The sequence below is a fragment of the Ceratotherium simum genome, chromosome 6 (assembly GCF_057802395.1).
Source record: "Ceratotherium simum simum isolate JZ-2026a chromosome 6, ASM5780239v1, whole genome shotgun sequence".
In the NCBI taxonomy this organism is placed as follows: Eukaryota; Metazoa; Chordata; class Mammalia; order Perissodactyla; family Rhinocerotidae; genus Ceratotherium; species Ceratotherium simum.
This window is the reverse complement of record NC_141905.1, coordinates 27,722,008-27,749,512: the sequence shown is the minus strand read 5'-3', so window position 1 is coordinate 27,749,512 and position 27,505 is coordinate 27,722,008. Positions and strand designations below refer to the sequence as shown.

The 27,505-nt window shown below is 39.5% G+C and overlaps 2 protein-coding genes across 5 annotated transcripts in view; one reads left to right on the top strand and one right to left on the bottom strand.

Moving 5' to 3' along the window:
- Positions 1-4,926, top strand: part of VCL (vinculin) — a 105,263-nt gene extending 100,337 nt beyond the window's left edge. For both annotated transcript variants that reach the window (XM_004426949.3, XM_004426950.3), the window contains one exon: positions 463-4,926. In XM_004426949.3, the coding sequence (XP_004427006.1) occupies positions 463-609 (147 nt within the window). In that variant the 3' untranslated portion in view covers positions 610-4,926. The remainder of the gene's footprint in view (positions 1-462) is intronic.
- AP3M1 (adaptor related protein complex 3 subunit mu 1) lies at positions 3,875-27,277 on the bottom strand. 3 transcript variants are annotated; one of them, XM_087432004.1, is made up of 10 exons: positions 27,004-27,277; positions 20,014-20,108; positions 15,779-16,054; positions 14,921-15,092; positions 11,135-11,272; positions 9,863-9,948; positions 9,053-9,186; positions 7,941-8,148; positions 6,494-6,638; positions 3,875-6,012 (listed from the first exon to the last, which is right to left on the bottom strand). In XM_087432004.1, exons 3-10 carry the CDS (start codon positions 16,049-16,051, stop codon positions 5,912-5,914), a joined length of 1,257 nt encoding a protein of 418 aa, XP_087288130.1. In that variant the 5' UTR covers positions 16,052-16,054; positions 20,014-20,108; positions 27,004-27,277; the 3' UTR covers positions 3,875-5,911. The 3 variants fall into 3 exon arrangements, with proteins under 3 accessions (XP_087288130.1, XP_004427005.1, XP_014640306.1); XM_004426948.3 differs by lacking the exon at positions 20,014-20,108; XM_014784820.2 differs by lacking the exons at positions 20,014-20,108; positions 27,004-27,277 and adding an exon at positions 26,316-26,824.
- Positions 27,278-27,505: the final 228 nt, after the last annotated feature.

Here is a 27,505-nt window from a genome sequence, read left to right as displayed (position 1 = left end):
ATGCTGGGAGTTGGGAAGGTGATTTGTGATTTAAAATAAGATGATCAGGGAAAGCTTCACTAAGGTGACAACTGAACAAAGATCTGAAGAAGGTGAGGGGTGAGCCATGGGATACCTGTGGGAAGAGCATTCCAGGTAGAAGAAACAGCAAGAGCCCAAGGCAGGAGCTTGTTTGAAGATGAGGAAAGAGTATATGCTACAGGCCATTTGAGGGTACAGTACACTAATCTAAAAGATTAATGGACCATTAATTTAGCTAATTAAAAATTAATTAACTAAAAAGATGGGGTTCTTTTTGGTGATCCAGCTAAACCACCAGTGATGTGACAAGTACAGGGGATGCCAGGTGCAGGTACGGTACACTGCAGTCCACCCCTGGCTTAAGCCTGTTTTGGGGGCAGCCTGCCCTTCCCCAATTTAATCAGGGTCTACAAGTAACGGAGAGCTCCTCTTTCCTTGCAGGCCACAGAGATGCTGGTTCACAATGCCCAGAACCTCATGCAGTCTGTGAAGGAGACTGTTCGAGAAGCAGAAGCAGCTTCAATCAAAATTCGAACAGATGCTGGATTTACACTGCGCTGGGTTAGAAAGACTCCCTGGTACCAGTAGGCACCTGGTTGAACCTGGCTAGACAGAATGAAATGATCTGAGTCCCAGGAGCCACCCCGAATTGCTGGGGGGTTGAAAGCCACATCGTGGCCTGACATAACAGAAAGGAATGGGGCCTCTTCACATTAGAAAACATTTATACTTTTGTCATGGACACTTTGAAATGTGTCTCTGTATAAAGCCTGTATTCTCAAACACAGTTATACTCATGCACACTCTGTCCCAATAGGCAGACTGGGTTTCTAGCCTATGGACCTCACATAAGCTCAGAATCCAAGAGTGAACACTAGCCAGACACCCTGCTCTGCCCTTGTTCCCTAGGGGACAGTTCCCTCTCTGCTTCCTTTCCCCTATTCTTCCTGCCAGGCTCCCAAGACCCAGAGCCCAGGCAAGTCAGTTAAGAAGGAAATCACTGTGCCTCCAAAATTTGTTTTGGGTTTTCCATGTTGCTGCTGACCCTGCCTGCCTTCCCTGGCTGGGCTACCTGGGTCCTTTTCAGAAGTGAGCTTCGCTGCTGCAGGGGAAGGTGGCCTCTGGGGAAGCCCCAGCATATGGGGCCTGGACTCACTTCCTGCCCTTCCCCAATTTAATCCTTCTAGTTTCCCACTGTACCAAACCAAATTTTACTCGTCAGGAGGAAATCACAGAATCACATGATTCTGTCTTTACTGTGCCCCTGAGCAATGTCTGTGCTAGGGAAACTTCCTGTCCCATATTCCGCCTCGGCCTGCCAAGGTAGCCATCCCACGTACACACTGTGTGTCTTGGTGCTCTCTGCCACTGGAGGCACAGAGTGGCTGGGATGTGGCCCTGCCCATCCTTCCAGCAGGGCCATTCCCAGGCACTCCATGTTTTGTCACTGCCTGCAGAGGTCTGTGCTGAGGCCTTATCATTCATTCTTAGCTCTTATTGTTCTTTCTGAGCTGAAATGCTGCATTTAATTTTTAACCAAATCATGTCTCCTCCCCTGGCTTTTGTATTCTTCCCCCACACTCTTCCTAAAGAAGATTTTTAAGATATGTATTTGTTCATCTGTAATTCTGAAAGATCCTTTTTATCCTTTTGAAATTCAGTCCTAAGAATTGGTGCTTGCCTCCCAGGAGTGTTTAATGGAAAGGCAATCCTATCTGAAGGACACGTCCTACCTAAGGGACAGTGTACTTACAGACTGGAATTCTGGCTCTGTTGGGGATGAATCAATGGGAAATAGTCCTCAGTAATTCCTACCTCCCTCAACCAACTACAACCAAGCCCCTTGCTCAAGATCCTCTCCTCCCTCCCAAGTACAACTGTTCAAGAGAGTAATGGGTATAATATTTAATTATCACCGTAATAAGTTTCCTATTAGCAAAGTGAGAGAAGGCAATTTTTCCTTTTTTGCACTTATCACTGCTGTCTAAGCATTCCCCAGCACGTGAAACCATATTTCTTCCCAAAGCCAGAACTGGATGAGTAAAGGAGTAAGAACTTTTGCCTGAATGTCCTTCCTTCGCACCTCCAGTGTGTGTTAGATCCAACATTGAATGTGTAAAACTTGTCTTAAGTTGGTACCATACACTCAGGCTTCCTCTATTTCCTTTTAACTGATAAAGATTATTTTCAAGGCCCTCAGCATATTTGTATAGTTGCTTACCTGATATAAATGCAATATTAATGCCTTTAAAGTATGAATCTATGCCAAAGATCACCCTTTATTTTACTAAAGATTACTTAGAGGAAATACGAAAAATCATATTTGCTCTCCAAGTTCTTCCAGCATTTTGAAACACTGGTTTACACTTTATGCCGATGTGCTTTTCTCTAATATCAGTGCTCAAGACACAGTGAAGAAATTAAAAAAAAAAAGATCCCTGAATGATGATTAGAGACATCACCACTAAGAAACTACATTTATAATCTAGGATTTGTTATATGCAAATATTTTCTGCCTCTTCTTTTGTTCTGTTTAAAACAATAAAGTGCATTTGTATAAATAATGCTTTAAATGATGGGTATGTTATTTTAGCAGAACTTTTAGATCAAGTTTCTCCTTTGTTTTGAAGACTAGCCAATGAAACTAATCCTCAAGATCTGGAAACTAAAGATTTTTATTTAATCCAAATGTTGTACTGGAAGAAGTAGAAACCAGCAGTAGTATATTTACTTAACAAGGATCTGTGTAATAAAGGACAACTTTGGGGATTATACACTAGAAGAAGTGACAAAGGTTAACAGTAGGAGAAAGCAGCCAGATGATGTGGATCATCCCCTGGTTGAAGTCATCTCTCTTCATCTTAGAAGAGTCTAGCTATTCATGGAGACCATCACTACCCCATAAGAAGCTGAAGCTGTTACATGTGCAGGAATACCACAGGTCTGTTTTACATATTGCAAAGCTCAGACTAGAACAATAGGGTTGTCAGGGATCCACCAGGGCTATGATGCAGAGCTAGCTTTTGGGGACATGTTCCTCGTGCTTGAGGAAACACTGACTAAAGGAGTAGGTTCTTGGAGAACAACTGGGACATCAGTTTTTGCCTTTCTAGATCTGAAAGGGGTAAAAATCAATCGTTAAAGGGTGATCGTTAGTGCTGCTTTAACTCACAGAAGTTGCTGACAAGGGAGGCAGATTCCAGCCTGCTTGAGTTAAAGGGAAATGTCCAAGGCTACTGAATTAGCTCAGCAATATCTGAAAACAGTAGTCATGGTCTCATTTTTGCTGCTCACCATATGTTCATTGGTGCTGCCTTCCAGCTGCATTTCAGTTTAGTTGTTTTCTCAAATCAGATAACTCTAAAGACAATAAGACCAGCATCTTCCCAGGGTTCTTCTATAGCACCACTTAAGGAATGAAACTATCACATGAATTCCCTTTGAACAAAATGATGGTGACTCCTTTATGTGGAAAATGAGCATCTACTTCATATGCTCTTGGAATATACTCCTTTAAGAATTTAAAAAACAGGTCTATTCTGGGATTAGCTGGAATTCTGTGCTTAAAAAATATCCCAATAGTACTACGTATTCATAGATCTTTGTTATTAGTAGGTGGTGGTGGTAGGGAGAGGAAGCTTGGATCAGTCTGTGGCCAGAAGGGTGATGCTTAGAGAAAGTATACATGGCTGTTAATATACTGCAGTTAAGAGAGGAGCACTTGGAAGTACTTGGCAGCAACCCTCACACCTTGTGTGATGATAGAACAAAATCTGATCATGTTCAGCCTGCTGTGACACTGAGGCATGCCCATTTGAGAATGCTCAATCAATAGTCAAGCTAAAAAATCAACTTGTTGCTTTCATCTTTTTATTGACAGTATAGCCAGAGCTAGAGAAAGGATTTACTAGATTCAAATTAATAAATACAATAATTTAATTGTAAAAGGAAACAGTCTACTTGAAAGTTTTAGCAGAAATTGCTTGAGGCAAGGGACTCTTGGCATACAATCTGCCTGTATATAAGAGAATACAGCACAGAAAAAAAATTGGACAGTCCAGGTACAGATGGTTGAGATTAGGGATTCTGCAGAAAGAAAAGCAGATGTACTGATTGCTCTTTTGAGATATGAACTCTGAAAAGTAAGACATTAAAAATGAAAAGCAATTGAACTGGGTAACCAGCCTTAGGCAAAAGGAATAAATATTTGGCAACATTTTTATTTAAGCTGCCAAGGTGATACTGGTTACCCTAGAAATACCAAAGTAGCAAAAAGTAATCTTTCCTATTAGATGAAAGGCAGGCTGGATGCCCTAGGCAAGCAAAGGTAAGAATGCTGCTGTGTAGTGGGCTCCCTCTACCAGCACCAACCACTAGCCCTTGACAGCAGAATGGATGAGTGTCAGGGCTATCCTTAGCATGATAAGGGAAAGGGAGTTATAAGTTGAGAAGAATGAAAAGAATGGAGTCACAAGGAGAAGAAAACTAATAGCATAAGTAAGAACAAGAAGGAAACATGAAGAACAAGCACTTATATCATAACTTTCAGCCTTTCTCCATTCTTCATGTCTAATAAGGCAAAATAACTGGGCAAAGACTTGTAAGCCAATGAAGTTGAGTGAAATGATACAACTGTAGACCAACTTGCCAACCCTGATGATCAACACGGTTTCATCAACGTTACTGAGGATTTTGTTTCTGCCTCAATATAATGTACCTCCACATACAGTAGAGACATTTAAGTACTCCAGCGACAATTATGGCAATAGTTTCAGGAAGGAATCTACTGACTATAGCCTTGGGAAGAACACAATATGAAAAGGGAGTTCCCCCTGAAAACAAGGGCTGCGGGCAAATTCAAGCCCTTAAAAACAACAATAAAAAAGATTAAAAAAAAAAAAAAAAGACTGATGATACTGAGGCAGGTGTATTTTCCTCCTTTCACTGAACTGGGGCAAGAGGCTTTTAAGCTAACTATGGTTTAAGTCATGTTGGATAAGCTTTATAAAACATGAAGATGGCAAAGGTTCACTTAAGTTTCTCTTTTACTACTTTAATTTGCTTAAAATCTCAAATGCTTGTGCTTGCAATAACTTCCTAAAAGCAGAAGTAGTGTTCCCTTTTATTACCTTAATAAAGCATTCGCCCCTTTGATACCAATGATTTTTACTGTGCGAACAGCTGAACCAGTGCCACAAAACTGAGATGGTACTTACTGCAGCAAGGTCCCTGTAAATCAAAATCTGAGCTTTACATAAAAATCTTATTTATAAAAAATACAATACCAAGTACAGTGAGAATGGAGCATGGAGCAGCAGTGCTCCCTGCCAGGGCCATGTGGAAGTGGCTTTTGCTACAGTGCTTGCTTAATGGCACAAGTGAAAAGCTGAATAAGGCAAACACTTGAAGAGGCAGTTTTCTGTAAACTTCTCGGGGTGGGGGAAATTTCCTCTGTTGGGACAGATGCTGATTTGGAATGGCTAAGATCAAGTGTGACATTTGGCTGCACTTGACACATCACATTACAAATTAAGACAGCTCCTGCTGGCTGAGACCAGTTCACTTGTTTTAGGAGAGAGGCTATCTTTGTAGCCTTCTGCCTTTACTGTTACAGTGTGCAGCCTCCAGCTGGTGCCCCCCTATAGAGGAAATCAACTCCAAAATTTTCCTAAGTGAAAAGATACAAAATAAGCTAAGTCATTCAAAAGTTACCTTAGCTTAAAGCTCCTTAAGAACCCTACACTGATTACTAAGCAACTTTGTTAGTGGTGTGTAGCTTGACACAAATGCTTTAACTAGAATATGTATTCCCACCCACTTGGTACCTAATAGTAATAAACTGTAATGACACTTGGAAAACAAACACATCTTGAGGAATTTTGGCCTCTTCTCATGTCCTCACTTGGAACTTTCCAGCTTTCGTGACATATTTGACTCCTTTAAATGGCTTATATTTCTCCCCATACATGTCCAAGCGGTTTACTTTTAAGCCTGTGTCAAAAAGAATAGGTAAGGAAAGGAACAAATGATTATCCTGGTCACACCAACCACTACAATATTTGTTTAGCAATGAGCATTACACAGTAAATCTGACATTAACCAGTGTCCCTTTCACCATTTAGAAGCAATGTCCCTTCTACCATTCACAAATTATAGCACTGTGGGGGTATGGTTCTAGTTCAGATTCCCATATGGGCAAGGAATGTCTTTTAAGGATAATTCTACTTTCTGTGAATATGAATAACTCCTTCTTTGTTACTTCAATGAGGGTGGGGGCGAAGGGAAGCTGTGTGAAATAAGGTGCTCTCCAAAATCATCATACCTGAGAGACTGGCCCCATAGTACAGTGTGAAAGGCAAACTGGAGCTGTTGCTCTTTCTAGAGAGGGAATGTTAGTTACCCTTCTAAGCTCCTAATAGTTGACCTCAGCAAAACCCAATTACCTTTAAACACAAGTCAAACTTTTCTTTACCTGAAATAGCAAGCTGCTGGATCTTGAACTGTATGTTGAGGCTTGGATTCTCTTCTGGCTTGGGTGCTCCAGACTGTAAATTTACCAGTCCTTTAAGACTTGGGAGCTTTTGTGGAGTAATTTTTCCTACATCCCATGTTAGTATCTTAAAAAGACAAAAAACAAAAAAAAATCTGAATTTATTAAAGACAAATGTACAAAGACAAGGTTCAAAGTTCTGTGCAAAATGAAGCACAGTGTCTTGGAAACAAGAGACCTGAGATCGTCACTAAGTTTTACCACTAATTAGTTCTATGATTTTGGAGAGTGAGGATAGAGAACCAACATTCGTTGAACATCTACTTTTGGATATAGCACTATGCTTACCACTATTCATAAGTTATCTCATAGAAGCCTGTGATGTAGACTTTGTCTTCATTTACAAACAAGGAAACTAAGGCTCAGAGGTCAAATGACTTGCTCATGGTCACATGGCTAGTTAAGAGACAAGGTTGGGATTTGAACTTAAGGCTATCTGATTTCAAATGTTCTTTCCACTATACGACCTTCACTGTTTCTCTTTGGGCCTCAGTTTATTTTTCTGTAAAATGAGAAGACTGACCTAAATTGGTGTTTCTAAACATTTAGCTGTGGAACCCTTTGTTCAAATGAAGTCTTTAGTGTAGATGCTCAGCAATAGATGAGAAAATGGAACTGTTATGGTTGAAGCCGGGGTGAAGGGCTAGGGATCTGAAGCTCCCCCTTTCACTTCTCAGCCCTATGTGGTCTCTGTGGATGTTCTTCGAATCCTCAGGACTGGATTAGACGATCTTTAACATTCTATGATTTTATTAAAAAATAAGGCATTTCATTTATCAGGCAGCTCAATGACTGTTGCTGAAAAGAATCATATTTTTTACCCCAAGCAAGAAGCTGAGAGAAAATCATCTTTTACAGTTTCTCTGAAAACCTTCTGCTTGAGGCATGTTTATGTAGGATGAGGAAGCAGCTTTCCTAGCAAACATCCCCTGTGGAAGAGTATGAAACAATGCTTTTAAATTAAAAAAGAAGAGAAAGGTCTTAAGGATAAATTTCTACAAAACTTTCACAATTAATAGACTAAAATGATATCTGCTTATATCCATATAATGCTTTTCTCTTTTTAAAAAGCTTTTACATCTTCTTCCTCATTGGAGAATGAGTGAGTCTCTGGATTATCAATGGATGAGTAAAGGCACACTCTGAAGAGGACAGAATGAGTCTCACTTTTTTGTTCTACTCAGCAGCAGATGCAGGATTCCATCCACAGCCAGTGGCAGAAGCACAGCACAGTATGCTCTCTAGGTTTTGTTAGAAACTTTCATTTTAACTAAGACACTAAACCCTTTCCTCTGCTCCCCCACCCTCCCAAATCACAAAATAAACATTGCAGCAACACTTGTTCACTCTTGATTTGAGGTGGCTGTACCTTGGTAACTGGATCAAATGTATAGCTGCCTTGTGTTGGTGTCAAGTTCATATTCAGCACAACTTTTGGCATGTGAACTGTCACTGTGATTCCTTCAATAGTTTTTCCCATATTCTGCTTTGGTCCAATTGTAATATCAAATCTGCCACAAGAACTGTTCTCCTTAAAGCTGATGCTATGTTTCACATACACTGGTATTGCCACTAGACTAAAAAGAGAAAGAAACAAAAGCACACACACACACACAATTAATGGTATGAGACAGCTCTGGAGGTGGCCTGCAAACCTCAGTCCAGAGTATCCTACCCTGTCTCTAACTCCACTATAGGGCCCTATACCCCCAGAACTGCAGATTCAGCATCTACACCAGGGTGTGGGCACTGAGTGCAGCATAGTGTTCTGGTCCCACTGCGCTAGGAATTATCTAATTTCTGAGCAATAAGCATACAAATCAAGATAGAAATCTGAAACTTAATTATAGTATTAAAAGTTGGGGCAAATAGCCCTAGCTTAAAGAAATGAATTAAGATCCCATAGAAAGATAATTTAAAGTTATACAAACTAAATAAAGCAGTTTCTATGTGGTAAGAGCCAAGAAACAATTCCTCTGCTTTTGAGTCCTGTCCTGATGTTACCCAAATACCTTCTGGTATTTTCAAGGGACAAACCAGCTACAACCCACAACACTAAATCATTCATTTAAACCTCAGTGCAGAGAAGAATGACTTGACACCAATTAGTTGGGGGATGTCCTGGGGCGCTACAGGTACATCTGTCTCCTTTTGTCAGTGATGACATCTACAGACCATAGTAAAATTATGGCACGGGTTCATGGTTTTGCCCAGGTTACGCATGGTCCAAAACGCTTGCTCTCAGGTACATATTTTACTATAGTCTTATTTACTACTACTCTATACTCTTAGATTCAAGGGACACTGATTATTTTAAACACATATTTTCACCAGTTCTTCCTGAGTCTTCTGGTGAGCCATGGCTATAAGGGAGCAATGATGAGTTCAAGTATCCAACTGTCAGCATGTTAACAGGGAAAGGTGAGTTCTACCCAGCACATTGATATATGACGGCAGATTCTGGTTGAAGCATCAACATACTTTTGTGAGCTGACACGATATGATATGAGTCGGAAATTTCCATCTGGAGGAATAAATGACAAAACTCTTTCAGATTCCCAACGCTTGAACCGGATGCAGGGATGGAAGCTGACATCATCTAGAAGCCTTGGGTTCTGCCAGGAAAACAGAAGACAGCTGCATTCATAGACTATAACAAATATGGCAGCTCTACTCAGAGATGAGAAATTAATATGCTCCCTAAAGATAAAGCAATCATGTAAGGGTTTGTTATTATAACCACATCAACACAACATTAGAGTTTCACAATGCTTTAAAGTTTGCAAATATTATATATACATTATTTTATTTAAATTTCCATAACTCTATGAGATAGAAAATGTGAGTAGTATCATTTTCATTTCATGGATGAAAAAACTGAGGTTCAAACAACCCAAGGTCAGGACAAGTTAGTGGCAAAGACAGCACCAGAACTCAGTTCTCTTGATTGTTCTTAGTAGTGTGTCATGCCAAGTCTAAAATGATGCAAAAGATCAATACCTTTTCATATCAGCAAAGCAAATAATTCATACAAATGCCACTGCAGATCTGCAGAAGCCAGCCAGCTATTTAAGCCACTTCTAGCACACTTAGGCAAAGATCTCTCCTCAGCCTTTCCATAAAGGCCATGGTCATCATGTAAGCTATTGTTTAGGGAAGCTGTGCTAGGAATATTTCTGAAATAATCCTGGCAATCTAAGACACAAACGTGTCTCAGTATTTATCATTTTATTTAGTAATTCATATGTATTAGGCATGCAAGGAGCTACAGAACAGGAGAACAGAACTTACCATGAAAGAAAGAGAAAGGTCAGGCATTCCAGATAGCTTAATGCAAGCATCAATGACCCCCTGAATTTCTGCAAAGACTGTAGATCCTGAAGAAAGAGATAAAAAGGGCGATAACATTACTGGAATCTGCGTCTTTACTGGGGCTATCACTGTATCTGAAGTAATGGAGATGCCTCTTGGGTGTCAGACATACGGAAGCTTTGCACATCTATTAACAGGTCAGGGGAGAGAGGATCCATTACACCAGTTCAGACAGCTTCTTCACTAAGTGCTGTGGCCCATACCTAACTTTGATCGGAATATGATAATTCTAAGGAAAATCATACCTGTCTCTATTTTTATAGAGTCAACCTTGTAAGACTGCTAGATATGAAGTTAAAATATTTTTAATAGAATTTTAAAATGAGGCAAGTTTATCATGAAATGGACTAAGCTACATGTTAACTTTTAAGAAATAGGAGGCATTATTATTATTCTGTACAAAAGAATTTGATAATGAAAAGGGCACTCACTGAAGAAAAGATATTGGCTATAATTCACAGTAACTCATTTTCACACACCAACAAGCTGTGTGACCTTGAGCAGATTACTTAATCTTCTGAGCTTCAATTTCCATATGTATAAAATGTGAGGGTTGGACTACATGTTTTAAAAAAGAATTTTTAGGGTCGGCCCTGTGGCTTAGTGGTTAGGTACACGCGCTCCACTGCTGGCGGCCCGGGTTCGGATCCCGGACACACACCGACGCACTGCTTCTCCGGCTATGCTGAGGCCGCGTCCCACATACAGCAACTAGAAGGATGTGCAGCTGTGACATACAACTATCTACTGCGGCTTTGGGGAAAAAAAATAAATAAAATTTAAAAAAATAAAAAATAAAAAAAAATAAGAATTTTTATGATTCTGAAGAGTACTATTGTCTTGTCTGGGGTCTTTACTAGATGTACTGCACATAAAGTAGTAGCAAAAGTATGGTGTATGGTAGATATACAATAAATGTTAGAATGAATAAATGGCAAGAGGGAGAGGTATATAGGGTAATAAAAGGCTTAAAGTACGGCAGCATGAGATCTGATTTACAAAGGTTTGGCATCTCTCAAATAGTGGTTATGAAAATTATACGGAACCTCTGGGCAAAATAAACAGATTTTTAACCCATTAGAAAACAAATACCTTTCCACTGAAACCATACTGCCAAGGGATTTCAATTTCCTGTTCAACTTAGGTCAGCTGAACTGTTTTTCCCCAATAAGACCATATGCACACAATTACCTGATTTATCTATAATTGCATCTATTTCTTCAACAACATCAAAATAGGCTTCATTGTTTGTGTACTTGACCCCTGCCCGGCGCCATGGGATGTTGGACAGCTGCCCAGTGGGGAGTGTGTCCCCAACATTACTACTGCCTAGAAACCAGAAAAGGAGAAAGCAAAGCTAATGTATAAAACGGTCATCAGAAAAGCTATTAACAGAAAAAAAAATAAATAAATGCTTTAGCTGCTTCTTTAATGTTTGGGTTTTTCTTCATTGAAGTTGTAGATGGTTTCCAGAATTGTCAGAGACATATCCATACCAACACGATCAAATTTCTAGGAGACAGAAATAGGCCATGTGGTCCTCCATCTGCCAAACCAGGTTAAATTCATTTACTGATCTTTTGCTTCCTGTGTATTAACAGTAACCTAACCTAATTCCAGTGGCTCAACAACAGAATCTCATCCTGCTGCCACTGATGAAAAAAGAGGCTAGTTGTTTCAAAACCTTCTGCTGATAAAATGTCTCCACTGAGAATACAGAGTGATAACTAGGCCCTTTGGTATTCAGCTTAAATTCTACAAGAGATGCTGCCAAGCAGGCCTCAGTGGAGTAACTGGATGAAGAACATACTCTGTCCTTTTCTCATTTTAAGGTCAGCCCACCCATATGGCTGCAACATGGCTGATGTTCAATATATGGCTAATTTCCTGGTAAATGGACGTAGGTCTGAAAATAAGTCCGGTTGTCCAAAACATACATCCTTGAGCTGTGACATATTTAACATTTTGATTTACATTTCCAATTCAAAAGTAGTAGGTACTTAACAACAACAACATGTGGAAAGATCAGAAAAGTGGCTAAAAAGAAAAATCTATCTTCCTATTACCAAAATACAACTACCATTAACATTTTGGTATATTTCTTTAAACATTTCCCTTATAAACTAGGGTACATTTATTATTCTTTTCTATTTTGATAATTTTGCTTTTTTCTGATTATATTTTAAAATATAGTTGCAATCATACTATATATACAATTTTGTAGTCTAATTATGGTTGGTGTTCCTGTCTCTAACCTGTTGCCTTCGAGAATTTTCTAAAAACACTGTTTCCTTTAATCTTCCTGTTCAAAACTTTCAATGTTTCCCCACTGGCTTTAGGATAAAAGCTAAATATTTAGCCTAGCATTCAAGGACTTCCTCAATTTAACTTTTTAATTTTCTCTCTCACTATTCAACTAAAAAATAGCTCCGCTTCTGCTAAATGGGTTAATACAACTAAGTTTTTCACTCTGTGTGTGTTTTCTCTCATACAGGCCCATCCATCCACAAAGAATGCTCTTATTCCTCCCTCTCTTCCTAAATTCTATTGATTCCCCAGGGCCCTGCCCTAGGGCCACCCGCTACAGTTCAGGAGGAATTACTTCATCTACCGAACTATTCTCTTGAACTTTGTAATGTATTGCCTTACTAATCTATATTATATTTTTTCATTCTATATTTTAGTAACTTTTTTCTGACTATAAGATGTGTTTATTTTGGAAATTAGAAAGTATAAAGCAAAAATAAAGATAATATGTAGTTCCTTGGCTGGAAATGATCATTGTAAACATTTTAGAACTTTTTTGTCTGTGTGAATATTTATGTATAATTAAGAGTAACTTTTTTTGTTCCATTTGATATTATATCATATGTACTTTCCAGTGTCACAACATCATCTACAAAGTATGGAATTACTTTTCAAAATCTTATACTGTTACTTATGTATTTTAATTTTTTTTCCAGTTTCTCATCCAGAGTGTAAGTTTTAGGAGCACAGATGCTCCATCTTATCTGTCCTTGAATCTCTCCTTACAATCAGCCTTGCACAGAGCATGAATGAAAAGCTGTTAAATAATCACTTTCGGGCCGGCCCTGTGGCTTGGTGGTTAAGTGCGCGCGCTGCGATGCTGGTGGCCCGGGTTCGGATCCCGGGTGCGCATTGAGGCACCACTTCTCCGTTCATCCTGAGGCCGAGTCCCACATACAGCAACTAGAAGGATGTGCAGCTACGACACACAACTATCCACTGGGGCTTTGGGGGGAAAAATAAAATAAATAAAATCTTTAAAAAAATAAAAAATAAAAAATAATCACTTTCTTATAGGCCTCTCTTGCCCCATATTTTAGGTCAGTCAGTGCACTTGGAGAGGCGTTTACAGTGGTGGACAGTACAGTTGGAGCAGTATGTAACATTTCATAGAAATCCTTCTCTAGAAGACTTTAATATTTTCAAAAGAATATTGTCATCTGGAGTACTTAATTTTTAGCTATACTGAAGATTTAAACCAAAATTGGAAACTTATAACACAAGTACAAGGCCTACAAATAATGCATGAGATCTCACAAATAGACTAATTTCCTCTCTCTTTTTGTTTTAATACATCTTCTGTATGTATAAAACAAAGACTTCGAAGAGATAGTACGTAGTCTGTGGTGGAGAGTCTTAAATTTTCTATACTCTAGTAATTATGAGGTAGCAGCCTAATGCCAGTTTTAAAGACTATTTTTGGGGCCGGCCCGGTGGCGGAAGCGGTTGGGTGCACGCACTCTGCTGCAGCGGCCCGGGGTTCGCTGGTTCGGATCCCGGGCACACACCGACACACCACTTGTCAAGCCATGCTGTGGCGGCGTCCCATATAAAGTGGAGGAAGATGGGCACGGATGTTAGCCCAGGGCCAGTCTTCTCAGCAGGAAAAAAAAAAAAAAAAAAAAAAAAAGAGGAGGATTGGCAGATGTTAGCTCAGGGCCAATCTCCTCACAAAAAAAAAAAAAAATGCTATTTTTAAATTTTTTTTCCAGCTTTATTGAGATATAATTGACGTAAAACACTGTATTAAGTTTAAGGTACAGGGGCCGGCCCCGTGGCTTAGCAGTTAAGTGTGCGCACTCCGCTGCTGGCAGCCCAGGTTTGGATCCCGGGCGCGCACCGACGCACCACTTGTCCGGCCATGCTGAGGCGGCGTCCCATGTACAGCAACTAGAAGGATGTGCAACTATGACATACAACTGTCTACTGGGGCTTTAGGGAGAAAAAGGAGCAGGATTGGCAATAGATGTTAGTTCAGGGCTGGTATTCCTCAGCAAAAAAAAGAGGAGGATTGGCATGGATGTTAGCTCAGGGCTGATCTTCCTCACACACACAAAAAAAGTTTAAGGTACAACGTGTTGATTTGATACACTTATATACTGCAAAATGATTACCACTATAGCATTAAACACCTGCATCATATCACATAAAATAATACTATTTTAAATATTAAAATGCCAGTCTATAAATAGATTAAATGCTCTTCTAAGTAGCCTCATATATTCCTTTTTTATTTTTTCCAGTATTATTGAGATATAATTGACATATAACATTGTATTAGTTTAAGGTATATAATATAATGATTTGATATAGGTACGTATTGTAAAATGATTACCACAGTAAGTTAACATCCATCACTATATTGGCTTCTTTAGGATTAACTGGGACAATTTATTCAGCCTTATTATTTAGTGTTAAATAATAGTAATAATGTTGTTGTGGTCTTGTAGAAAAACCTATAATAAAAGAGTAATAACCAAAAGCTCTTTATCATTTATTTAAGGCTAGCCTCTTTCGATGAAAAGAAATATATATCCATTTTAACAGTACCACTAACTTTAACTCCAGCCAAAATGGACTACCTTAAGAATCTGCCAGATCATAACCAAGAATGAGGTGTTGATAAAGTTTTCATTGCTCAGTTCCTAATAGAGTATGTTTTCACCTTACCTGTAATAGAGTTGACGACAGAACGTAGAATTGTTGGTGGTTTAATCAGTTCTTTCAAAATGTTAGATTCAGTAGCCAGTGGAAATCCATTGTCTAACATTTCTTCCAAGAGCTCATATACTATGACCACATTATCCTTAATTGCAGCCTCCGAACACTCACCAAAGTAGTCCTAACAAAACATACATAATATTGCACAACGGAAGCCATGAAGAAAGGCTTGCTAAACACTTTTTGTTCTGAAGGATAAACTTAGAGTAGTATAATTCATTGTTTAAGATGAATGTAAAACAGAGGGGAAAACAAACCTACAGTACTATATACTATTCCTCAATATTTTCTTCATGCTTTTAGATTGAATTGAATTTCTATTATATGTTATGCCAGAAGTACACTGAAACATTAAACAGAATGTGAACAATAAAATTCATTTGCCCTGATTAGGTACCCGAAAACACACAGATAAATTTCAAATTCTTTGATATATTCAGCAAGACAAGAGAAAATAATAAAATGTAAATACTAGATTTCATAAGCAATAAAAATCTTGAGACCATTCAGAGAACTGTATGTGGAGGGCATTATTGTTTCCTGATGACATAATTTGCAATACATATAAAAAATAAGGCTTCCATGACCATGAGATTCTTCTGTTCTTCTAAAACAGTAAATGAAACAGCCATGTGGCTACTGTATACCCTACAAAGAACAGTTTATGAACTTAGGCTTAGGTGAAAAGAAGAGAGAGAGACAGACAGACAACATACCAAAAGCTGGGTAATAAAAGAATATAATCATGTGTCCTACCTCTACCTAACTTGGGTAATTTAAGACCAAAAGATTTGATGAATAACCAACCTGAAAAGTGTCAGCAACTCGATGTAGGAACTCAATTACAAAGAGAGGTGGCACTTCAGTCTGTATGACAGACACAAAGAAGAGCTTATCTCGGTAGATACTGATGAGGTAGTGATGAGGTGTTGAAATGACAGGTGGTACATTTTCAACATCAGCAGCTTTCTCTTGAGCTTCAAAGAAATAATCACAGACAGATTGGCTCACAACACTCTTCCAGTGCTTCTCCAGAAATATGTCACCAGAACAGTTTATGAGAAATAGACTGTGGATCATTTTCTGGGGGAAAAAAAGTTGAAATTTAGCATACATCAAAAAGTATCCTTGTATTATCCTGACACCAAAACTAGAAAAAGGCAATAGAAGAAACCACAGACCAATATCACTTAAGAATATAGAGGCAAAAATCCTCAACAAAATACTAGCAAACCGAATCCAGCAACTTCTAAAAAAGATAATAAACCCTGACCAAGTGAAATTCATTCCAAGAAAGCAAGGTTGGTTCAACATGGGAAAATCAATCAACATAATACACAATTTTCATAAAATAAAAGACAAAAAAACACAATCATTTCAAAAGGTGCAGAAAAATCATTTGACAAAAATCCAACATCCTTTGGGGCTGGCTGATGGTATAGCGGTTAAGTGCATGCATTCCACTTCAGCGGCCCCGGGGTTCGCAGGTCAGGATCCCAGACACATACCGATGCACCGCTTATCGGGCCATGCTGTGGCAGCATCCCATATGGAGTGGAGGAAGATGGTCACGGATGTTAGCCCTGGGCCAATCTTCCTCAGCAAAAAGAGGTGGATTGGCAACGGATGTTAGCTCAGAGCTAATCTTCCTCACCAAAAAAAAAAAAAAAAAATCCAGCACCCTTTTATGATAAAAACACTTAACAAACCAGGAATAGAAAGAAACTTCTTGGGGCTGGCCAGTGCCTCAGCAGTTAAGTGCGGGAGCTCCGCTTCGACGGCCCATGGTTCACTGGTTTGGATCCCGGGTGCACACCAATGAACAACTTGTCAAGCCATACTGTGGTGGCGTCCCATGTAAAGTAGAGGAAGATGGGCACGGATGTTAGCCCAGGGCCAATCTTCCTCAGCAAAAAAGAGGAGGATTGGCATCAGATGTTAGCTCAAGGCTGACCTTCCTCACAAAAAAAAAAAAAAAAAGAAAGAAACTTCTTTAATCTGATAAAGAGCATGGGCCGGCCCCGTGGCTTAGCGGTTAAGTGCGCGCGCTCCGCTACTGGCGGCCCGGGATCGGATCCCGGACGCGCACCGACACACTGCTTCTTCAGCCACGCTGAGGCCGTGTTCCACATACAGCAACTGGAAGGATGTGCAGCTATGACATACAACTATGTACTGGGGCTTTGGGGAAAAATAAATAAATAAATAAATAAAATCTTTAAAAAAAAAAAAAAAAGAGCATGTATGAAAATCCCATAGCTAACATCATATTTAATGGTTCAAGACCAAAAGCTTTCCCCTTAATATCAAGAACAAACAACGATGTCCACTCTCACCACTTCTATTCAGCATGGTACTGGCGGTTCTAGCTAGGGCAATTAGGCAAGAAAATGGAACAACAGGCTTCCAAATTGGAAAGGAAGAAGTAAAACTAACACACACACAAAAATGATTAGAGCAAATAAATGAGCAGCAAGGTTGCAGGATACAAGATTAATATAAAAAATCAATTGCATTTCTATACATTAGCAATGCATAGTCTGAAAATGAAATTGACAAAATAATTCCATTTGTGAGAGCATCAAAAAGATTAAAATACTTAGGATTAAATTTAACAAAAGAAGTGAAAGACTTGTACACTGAATTTTATAGAACATCATTGAAAGGAATTAAAAAGATCTAAAAAATGGTAAGATGTTTCATGTTCATGGTTTGGAACACTTAATATTGTTAGGATGGCAATACTCTCCAAATTGATCTATAGATTCAATGCAACCCCTATTAAAATGCCAGCTGCCTTTTTTGTGGAAACTGACAGACTGATCCTAAAATTCACAGGGAAATGAAAGAGACCAAGAGGAGCCAAAACAATCTCAAACAAGAACAAATTTGGAGGACTCACACTTCCTGATTTAAAAACTACAAAGGTACTGTGTGGTACTGGCACAAGGACAGACATATAGATCAATGGAATAGAATTAAGAGTTCTGAAATTAACCCTTACATAAACGGTCAATTGCTTTTTGACAAGAATGCCAAGACCATTCATTGGGAGAAAGAATAGTCTTCTCAACAAATGGTATTGGGACAACTAGATTTCCACATACAAAAGAATGAAACTGGACCTCTACCTCACACCACAATGGTTTTTTAAGATATGACACAAAAAGCATACGCAACAAAAGAAAAAACAGATAACCTGGACTTATTTCAGAATTAAAAACTTTTGTGCTTCAGAAGACATTATCAAGAAAGTAAAAAAACAACCTAGAGAATGAGAAAATATTTGCAAACCATATGTCTTACAAAGGACTATTATAAAGAATTCTTACAACTCAATAATAAAAAGACAAATAACCCAATAAAAAAAATGAGCAAAGAATATGAAAACACATTTCTCCAAAGAAGATATATAGACAAATGGTCAATGAGCACATGAAAAGATGCCCAACGTCTTTTCAAAATATAAATCAAAATTACAATGAGATAACACTTCATACCCACTAGGCTAGATGTAATCAAAAGGCGGACAATAACAAGTGTTGACAAGAATGTGGAGAAACTGGAACCCTCATACATTGCTGATAGGAATGTAAAATGGTGTAGCTGCTCTGGAAAACAGTTTGAGTTCTTTAACAAGTTATAGAGTTACCAAATGTCCTAGCAATTCTACTCCTAGATATATACCCGAGAGCACTGGAAACATACGTCCATACAAAAACTTGTACACAAATGTTTCTAGCAGCATTATTCATAATAGCCCAAAAGTGTAAACAACCCAAATGTCTATCAATTGATGAATGGATTCATCAACTGATATGAACAAATAATAAATATTCAAACAATGGAATATATTCAGCCATAAAAAGGAATAAAGTACTAATACATGCTATAACATGGATGAGTCTGGAAAACATTATGCTAAGTGAAAGAAGCTAGACAGAAAAGGTCACATATTGTATGATTCTATTTGTATGAAATGCCCAGAATAGGCAAATCCAAAGAGATAGAAAGTAGATTACAGGTTGGCCAGATGGGCAGAAATGGGGAGTTACTGGTTGTGGGTTTGGCGTTTGTTTTTTTTTTGCTTAGCATGCTTAGCCCTGGGCTAACACCTGTTGCCAATCTTCCTCTTTTTTGTGTTTTTCCTTGAGGAAGATTAGCCCCAAGCTAACATCTGTGCCAGTCTTCCTCTATTTCATACGTGGGTCAGCATGGCTGACTAGCTGTGTAGGTTCATGTCCGGGATCCAGACTCGCAAAGCAGACAGCACTGAACTTAACCACTAGGCCACAGGGCCGCCTCAGCATTTCTTTCTGAGGTGATAAAAATCTTCTGGAAATAGAGATCATGGTTGCACAACTTTGTGAATATACTAAAAACTACTAAATTGTACACTTCAAAATGATGAGTGTTATGGTATATGAATTATATCTCAAACTAAAAAAAAAGTATTCTTAATACCTTGTGACATATAAATCCACTCCCAGGTGGATTAAACAGAAATGTGTACAAATGTACACCAAAAGCATGTATAAAAATATATTTGTAATAGCAAAAACCTGTGACAACTCAAATCTTTACTAATAGTACAATGGAAAAATAAAGTGTAGTGTATTATAAAATGGAATATCATGTAGCAATGCAAATGAATAAACTATGGCTACATGAAACAAATATGGACGAATCTCACAAACACAATATTGAACAAATAAAGCCAGACCCAAAAGGATACATACAGTATGATTCTATTTATATGAAGTTCTAGAACAGGCAAAACTAATCTATGGTTTGAGAAATCAAATGGTTTCTTTTATGGAGGGGAGTGCAGGTAGTGACAAGAAGGGCATTGGGGTAGTCTTCTAAGGTGCTCTTAAGGTTTTATTTCTTGATCTAGATGATGGTTACAAGTTGTGTTCATTTTGTGATAATTCATTGGGCTTTATGTTATGACTTGTATACTTTTCTGAGTGTTAGTCATGCTTCAAATAAACACTTCTTTGCCTTTGCAATATGGGGGACAGTGGGAAAATGTCTATTACCTTAACTTGTTCTTTTCTTTGATATGGATAACATCAGTATCAGGTGTTTAGTGGTCCATTCATTCAAAATTATAGTACTGTATGATAAATGTAGCCTAAGGAGAAAGAATTTAAAATCTATGAATACAGTTTCTATTCATGAAGATAAATTCCAAAGAGGAAAGACTTTTCAGAATGGATCCATCCAATTCTGCTGACACAGAAAACAATGACATCAACCTGACCAGTTCTTTTTAGAGGAAGTCATTTATTTTATGAAAGCAGCTGACATTTAAAGACTATCTGGGGGCCGGCCCCGTGGCTTAGCGGTTAAGTGCGCGTGCTCCGCTGCTGGCGGCCCGGGTTCGGATCCCGGGCGTGCACCGACACATCGCTTCTCCGGCCATGCTGAGGCCTCGTCCCACATACAGCAACTAGAAGAATGTGCAGCTATGACATACAACTATCTACTGGGGCTCTGGAGGGAAAATAAATAAATAAATCTTTAAAAAAATAAATAAATAAATAAAGACTATCTGGTGCGGGCCGGTGCCATGGCTTAGCGGTTAAGTGCGTGCGCTCCACTGCTGGCGGCCCGGGTTAGGATCCCGGGCATGCACTGACACACCGCTTCTCCGGCCATGCTGAGGCCGCGTCCCACATACAGCAACTAGAAGGATGTGCAGCTGTGACGTATAACTATCTACTGGGGCTTTGGGGGAAAATAAATAAATAAATAAATAAAATTTAAAGACTATCTGGTGGGACTGGCCCAGCGGCGTAGTGGTTAAGTTCACGCGCTCCGCTTTGGCAGCCTGGAGTTCATGGGTTCGGATCCCAGGTGGAAACCTACAGACCACTCTTCAAGCCATGTTGTGGCGGCGTCCCACATACAAAATAGAGGAAGATTGGCACAGATGTTAGCTCAGGGCTAATCTTCCTCAAGCAAAAAGAGGAAGATTGGCAATAGATGTTAGGTCAGAGTCAATCTTCCTCACCAAAAAAAAAACAAACAAAAAAAAACGGCTTTCTGGTGATGATTTCCCCTTTCCATTTGGCACATGTTCAATAGTTATCAAGTAAATAAAATTAATTACTAAGATGTGTTTTAGTAATTACTGTATTAATAAAATGTAAATGCTGTTAATAGTTAGGGTTCCTGTTTATTAGAAACAAAAAAATGTTTCTTTGTTCAAAGCCATCTCCATTTAGCCCAGCAATCAATTTGAATTGGCAGCAATAAACCCTGACATCTCAGGCTTCAGACCTACTATATTTTTCCAGATTACTATCCGAAACCTGCTAAATTTTTCTACTTCATCTAGTCAGATGCATTGTTTAGTAGGTTTGCTTTGTGGCAGCATTATATTTCTATCTGGGTGTTAAAATAGTGCCATTGCAATACATGGACCTGCTACACAGAACCTACTGACTTTAATTATAACCTCTGCTGATACACTTTTCTTTTTTAAATGAAACAGGAATATCCAGTGATTGGATATGCAACTAAATTTGTATTATGATGCCTTTTCTTGGAATAAAATCTTCATCCAAAATATAAAGTGTGGTGTAAAGTAGAACACTGTAATCAACTCAGTGAGATCAAGATTTGAGCACTTCAGGTGAGCCAGCTATGGAATATGGCATCCTTTGCAAAAATTAATTTTCAGTTCCATTCAAAGTGTTTTATTCATTAAAGATAAATGACTTAATAATATCTAACATGTATTGAGTACTTACTGTGGGCCATATACTATGCTAGGCACTTTACTTACATTAGCTCATTAATTTTCACAACTCAATGCTATAAATAATGCTCTTATTCTCCGTTTTACAGATAACAATAAAGTCTCGGAAATGTTATGATACTTGTCATACAATAAGTATCGGAGGTAGGATTCAAACCCAGATCCAACTGAATCCTGAGCCTCTGTTCTTACCTGCCTCTAGAGACTAATTATTAGGAATACAATCTAATGCAGCACTGTCCAATAGGATTTCCTGTAATGACGGACATGTCCTATATTGTGCTGTCCAATGTAGTAGCCACTAACCACATGTGGCTACTGAGCACTTGAAATGTGGCTAACGCAACTGATGTACTGAAGTTTTAATTTTAATTAATTTAAATTTAAATAACTACATGTAGCCAGTAGTTACCATACTGGACTGGGCAGGAAATGTGCTGTTTGAGCTAATAATTTAAGAGGAAGAACTGAAGGATATGCTTCTTTTTAGTTAGAAGCCAAAACGTGGGGGCCAGCCCCGTGGCTTAGTGGTTAAGTTCGGCGTGCTCTGCTTCAGTGGCCTGGGTTCGGGTCCTGGTCGTGGACCTATATCACTTGTCAGTGGCCATGCTGTGGCAGCAACCCACATACAAAATAGAGGAAGACTGGCACAGATGTTAGCTTATGGTCAATCTTCCTGAGCAAAAAAAAAAGAAGCCAAAATGTGTTCTAATAAATTATTTAGAGCAGAAGTTACATTTAAAAGAGCTGATATAGGGCCGGCCTGGTGGCTTAGCGGTTAAGTGCGTGCGCTCCGCTGCTGGCGGCCGGGGTTCGTATCCCGGGCGCGCACCGACACACCGCTTCTCCGGCCATGCTGAAGCCGCGTCCCACATACAGCAACTAGAAGGATGTGCAGCTATGACATACGACTATTTACTGGGGCTTTGGGGGGAAAAAATAAATAAATAAAATCTTTAAAAGAGCTGATATAGGTTATCTTCTTAAACCATTCATCCTATAGGAAGTATAGTTCATGTGGATCTGTGGTACTCCACTGCCACAATATACCCCAAAAGAGCTGCTTGTTCTTGAAGCAAGGGACTTTGTAGTTTCTTTATTTTAGGAGTCAGATTTCTACTCATCCTCTTAAACTGGTGAAAAATTCTTTCCAGGAAAAGTTTCCCCCAAAGTTGTTTTCATTGGCCATAGTTCAGGTCTCAGAAGAATATAGTAAGTTAAAGCAGCCATCTGGATTTAGTGTTATCCTTAGTGCTGAGATGAAAGCATAACACTTCTTGTTCTCAACAGTGCTCAGCTTTAAAACACATCTTAACTTTCTATTATAGGAAAATAGAGCTTATTTCTTCTCTCCATATTATAACTAAGGGCCTAATGCATATAACAATTAAATAAATACCACATGCTGCAGTGTAAATTAGCCTGTTTCTTTAGCTACTTATCCTTTTAGTAGCTGCAGGTACTTCTTTCATTATTTTAATAAACTTTCTAGGAAAGCTACACATTCACCATCATCATAACCATCTTTTTGTTCTTAGCGACTTTTGAGTCAGAAAACAGAACTCTCTTAGCTTATTTTAAAGCCACTTGAGAGAAACTGTGTTCAGAGGTAGTTCCATCAGGGCTTTGACTGCAGTTTAAATACTTCATAAATCCTCTTTACCAAATGTTGAATACACTCATCCTGATGATTCATAAGCAATGCAATTACAATAGTCAATATATCCTTGGAAGATAGTGTCTAAAAAAGAAAATGTCTTCCTTCTATATGTAACAGAATGTAAGCACAGGAGGGCCTATTTTCAAGGTTAGAGAATGAGACCAGAGAAGAATCTAGCTCCTCTAATTCTCAGCCAATATTTTGGCCATTTATTCATTCAACAAGTAGTTTTGAATACTTTTTACATATTAAACAACGGGGATACAAGGGTGAACAAAATAGAGTCCCTAAACTCACAGCATTTAGAGTTCAGCAAAGAAGGCAAACAACTTAATACAGTAAGAGGCAATTCCTATTATGATAAAGGAAATACAGTGTGCTATAGAAATTCACAAGGCTTCGAGGTGAGAGAGAACACAAGAAATCCAGTAGAGATATAGCAATTTTAGAAGGTGGAGGGAAAAGGTGAGCTGAGACTGGAGAAGAAGATAAGCAGAGATTGGTTCACCTTATTCTCAGTGCAACGTAAAGTCATTTCTTATAGTGTTAGGTAAGGAATTCATGCAATCCAATATACAGTTTTAAGAAAGACTGCACTGTGGAAATCGGATAATAGAGCAACTGGATATTGTGACACCAGTTGAGAGATGAGTTATGGTGGTGGCCTGGACTAGAGTGTTGACAGTAGGGATGGAGTAAAATGAAAAGATAAGAGAGTGGGTTAGCAGTTAAGTGTGCGTGCTCCGCTATTGGCAGCCCGGGTTCGCATCCCGGGCGCGCACCCACGCACCGCTTCTCCGGCCATGCTGAGGCGGCGTCCCACATACAGCAATTAGAAGGATGTGCAACTATGACATACAACTATCTACTGGGGCTTTGGGGAAAAAAAGGAGGAGGACTGGCAATAGATGTTATCTCAGAGCAGGTCTTCCTCAGCAAAAAGAGGAGGATTAGCATAGATGTTAGCTCAGGGCTGATCTTCCTCACAAAAAAAATAAAAATAAAAAGAAGAAGAAGAAGAGATAAGAGAAATATTTAGGCCTGCGCAAAGATTAGGTGGTAGAAGGGGAGGAGATGAGAGGGAAATGAGGCACTTAGCCCTGGTCCTGTATAATCTGCCCCAATTCTGGATATATTTGACCCAAATGGATATATTCAAAAGGCTATTGTATATATAGGTCTGGTGCTTCAGAGAGAAGCCGAGTTGGAGATAGATTTGCGAGTAATCATGATTGTTTGTTAAGAGGAATTGTAACTACAAGAATAAAACTACAAAGAGAGAATGTGCATAGTAGAAGAGAGCCTATGGAAGGAACTCCAACATTTGAGTAGCAGCTGAGTCCATAAAGTGGGCCTAAAAATAAAAAAACTAAGAAGATGTGGCTGAAGAGGGATAAGAAACAAAGAGGGGAGGGTAATGGTTTGTAGTAACTAGAGTGTGTTACCAGAAGATTGGAGTAGTAAACATTTCAAATAGCACAAAGAGTTAAAGCTACAAGAAGAACTGAAAATGACTGTTGATTTAACAGTGTTTTTCAACTTTCTTTTCATTATTGCCTGCTAAGGGGACTTGTCAGACTTCCCTTCATTCACACCCCTCCTCCATAAAATTTTAATACCACCAAATATATATCTGTATATCTCTTTACATATTGTAAATATATCTGTGCTTTATACATAAAAATAGCATGATTTTTTTGCCTCAAAAGAAGCAATATTTGTCCCTACTGAGAATGTATGATTTAACACATAGAGGACATTGGTGATCTTAGTAAAAATAGTTTCAGTGGTAGTTCAGTGCAATGATGGAAACAAGGTATACTGCAGTGGGCTGAGAAAGTGGGAAAAACAGACATACGGAGAGTAGATGATATATTCAAGAACTCTAGCTGTGAAGGGGATGCAAAGACAGGAAAGTAAATGGGAGTGGTTCATAAAGGAAGAATATTTTTAAATACTGAAGGAAAGGTGTGAGTAAAGGGGGAAAGGCTAATGATGAGGAGAGAGGGAATAACTGAAAAAAAGAGGACCCTGAGAAGGCAGAAAAGGATGGTATTGGGAGACTAAGTGAAAGGATTTGCCTTCCCTAAGAAGAAGGGACCCTTTTTCTTCTTTAAAAAAAAGGGGAGGTTTGTGTATTCGGTTGCAGGAAGATGATGGCTCTATTATCTCTGTGTAATAGGAGAGAAGGACATTTGTAGAGGGAGAGAGAATTCCTTTTCTCTGCAAATATCATTTGCTACTCATAAATTGAGATATTATAGAGCTACTTAAAAACATCTGGTCTGCAGGGAACTCCAATAGTATATTATGTTGAATGTTTAGAAATATTGTAAAAATCCTAACATTCAGCAAGAAAAGTTAATCTTATTGTAAAGAGAGCTTTCCTACTAAAGATATGTAAATTTCAGGTACTTCTTCACTCACTTCATTCCTCCACTTTTCCCATGGTCTCAACTGAAAGTGTCCTCCTTTCTTTCCAAAACCAATCCACTTGTAATTTTGATCCCATTCCCTTCCCTTTCTTCCTAGGTCTTATCTCTCTTGAATCTTTAATCTTATACATTGGTTACTTGTTTTCTGCACCAAAACATAATGTGCCTTGTATTCTTTAGAAAAACAAATCTCAAACCTTTTAGAGACCTTGCCACCCTCAAAACTCTTTTGCTTCATGCTCCAAATGAAGAAGGATTAAGTCTACACTTGCAGCCTCTCCTCTCAGTAATCTACTCTATTTAAAGCAGCTCTCTCAAGTGGCCCAATGACTTCCTAATCATCGAATCCAACGACCCATTTTCAGACTTCAACTTCCTCCTTTGACCCTTGCAGCATTTCACATAACTGATAACTTTCCCCCAAACAAAACGAACACTTCTTACTCTATTATGTGAAACTTCACCTGATTTGGTCCTCACCTTGAAAATTTCTTTCCGGCTTACTTTCCAGGCTTTTTTTTTTTTTTTCTTTTTAATCTTTCTACCATCTCCACATAAACCACGGTTTCAAACTTGATATATCCCAATTTTATAGTGGCACCACCTTCTTAATCTGTAGGCTATAAGCTTCAGCTTCAACCCAAATCCACCAAATCCAGCGAGCCACATCGCTCATCACTTTTCCATACTCACTGCCACCTCCTCAGTTTAGATTTCCGTCACCTCTCTTCTAAGAACTGCAACACCCTCTTCACTGTATTCCCCACCCCAGGCTCATCCAGGCGCCACCCTCTAACAGGACGTCCGCTCAGGTCAGTCAGGGGTTTTGTCCTCCACAGCAAAAGCCTGGGGCTGAGGTCCGAGTCATCGGTACTCCAGCTCACTGTGGGTGACAAGACTTTTTCCCGAGCCAGAGCACGGAGAGGGACCCCAAAGAGCTTGAACCTCTTGGGCCTGGGGCCTGAGAACCCTGGGCTCCAGGTGCACCGCTCCCTTCCGGCCCTCCTGGCAAGGAAGCCCGGAAGGCCGGGAGGGAGGAGCGGTCCCGGCCCACAGCACCAGAGATACTCCTGCAGCCCAGCCTGGGATCCGGAGCCACAGCTACTCAGCTTACTCCCCAGTTTTCGAGCTGTCCCCTGTCCGCAGACTCCTCGCCCCTCACACTCACCCCAACACCTGGGCCTGTCAGTGATTCGGCGCCGGGTCCTTTCCGGACGGAGGCTGAGGAAGCTTAGAAGGCCGTGAGGACCCCGCAGGTGGAGTGCCCTGTAGATTGCCTTACTGACAGCTTCAAAGAAACCACCTCGTTCTACAGTCTTGAAAAGATTAAACAAGCGGGAAGACGGTGAATGAGAAGAAAGATGTCTCTTGATGTTTAAGATCTAAATCTTCTAGATCACCCAGAATCTAGAAGAATGGGCGATTTCTGACCATATGGACTCAGGCGCTCATGCGCAGCCCAACTCAGTCTGGGGTCCCCCTACTGTCCGGTGGGCGGGGTCAGGAGGGCTATGTTTTAGCCAATTGGTGCAACCGACGGGTAGAGCCAATGGCTGTGGGTGGGGGAGGCACAGACTGAGAGGAGTCGGGAGGGGCGGGGTTCGGAGGAAAGGAGGCGGTGATGCGAGGAGGGGGCGGGGCCAGAGAGTCGAAGGGGTGGGGCGTGGGCT

Excerpts from the sequence above, each read along its gene's own strand:
- AP3M1 (XM_087432004.1), bottom strand. The coding sequence starts at position 16,051 with ATGATCCACAGTCTATTTCTCATAAACTGTTCTGGTGACATATTTCTG. Across the intron at positions 15,093-15,778 it reads GAGTTGCTGACACTTTTCAG|GACTACTTTGGTGAGTGTTC; the intron begins GTTGGTTATTCA and ends ATGTTTTGTTAG. Across the intron at positions 6,639-7,940 it reads CATTTGATCCAGTTACCAAG|ATACTAACATGGGATGTAGG; the intron begins GTACAGCCACCT and ends TGTCTTTTTAAG.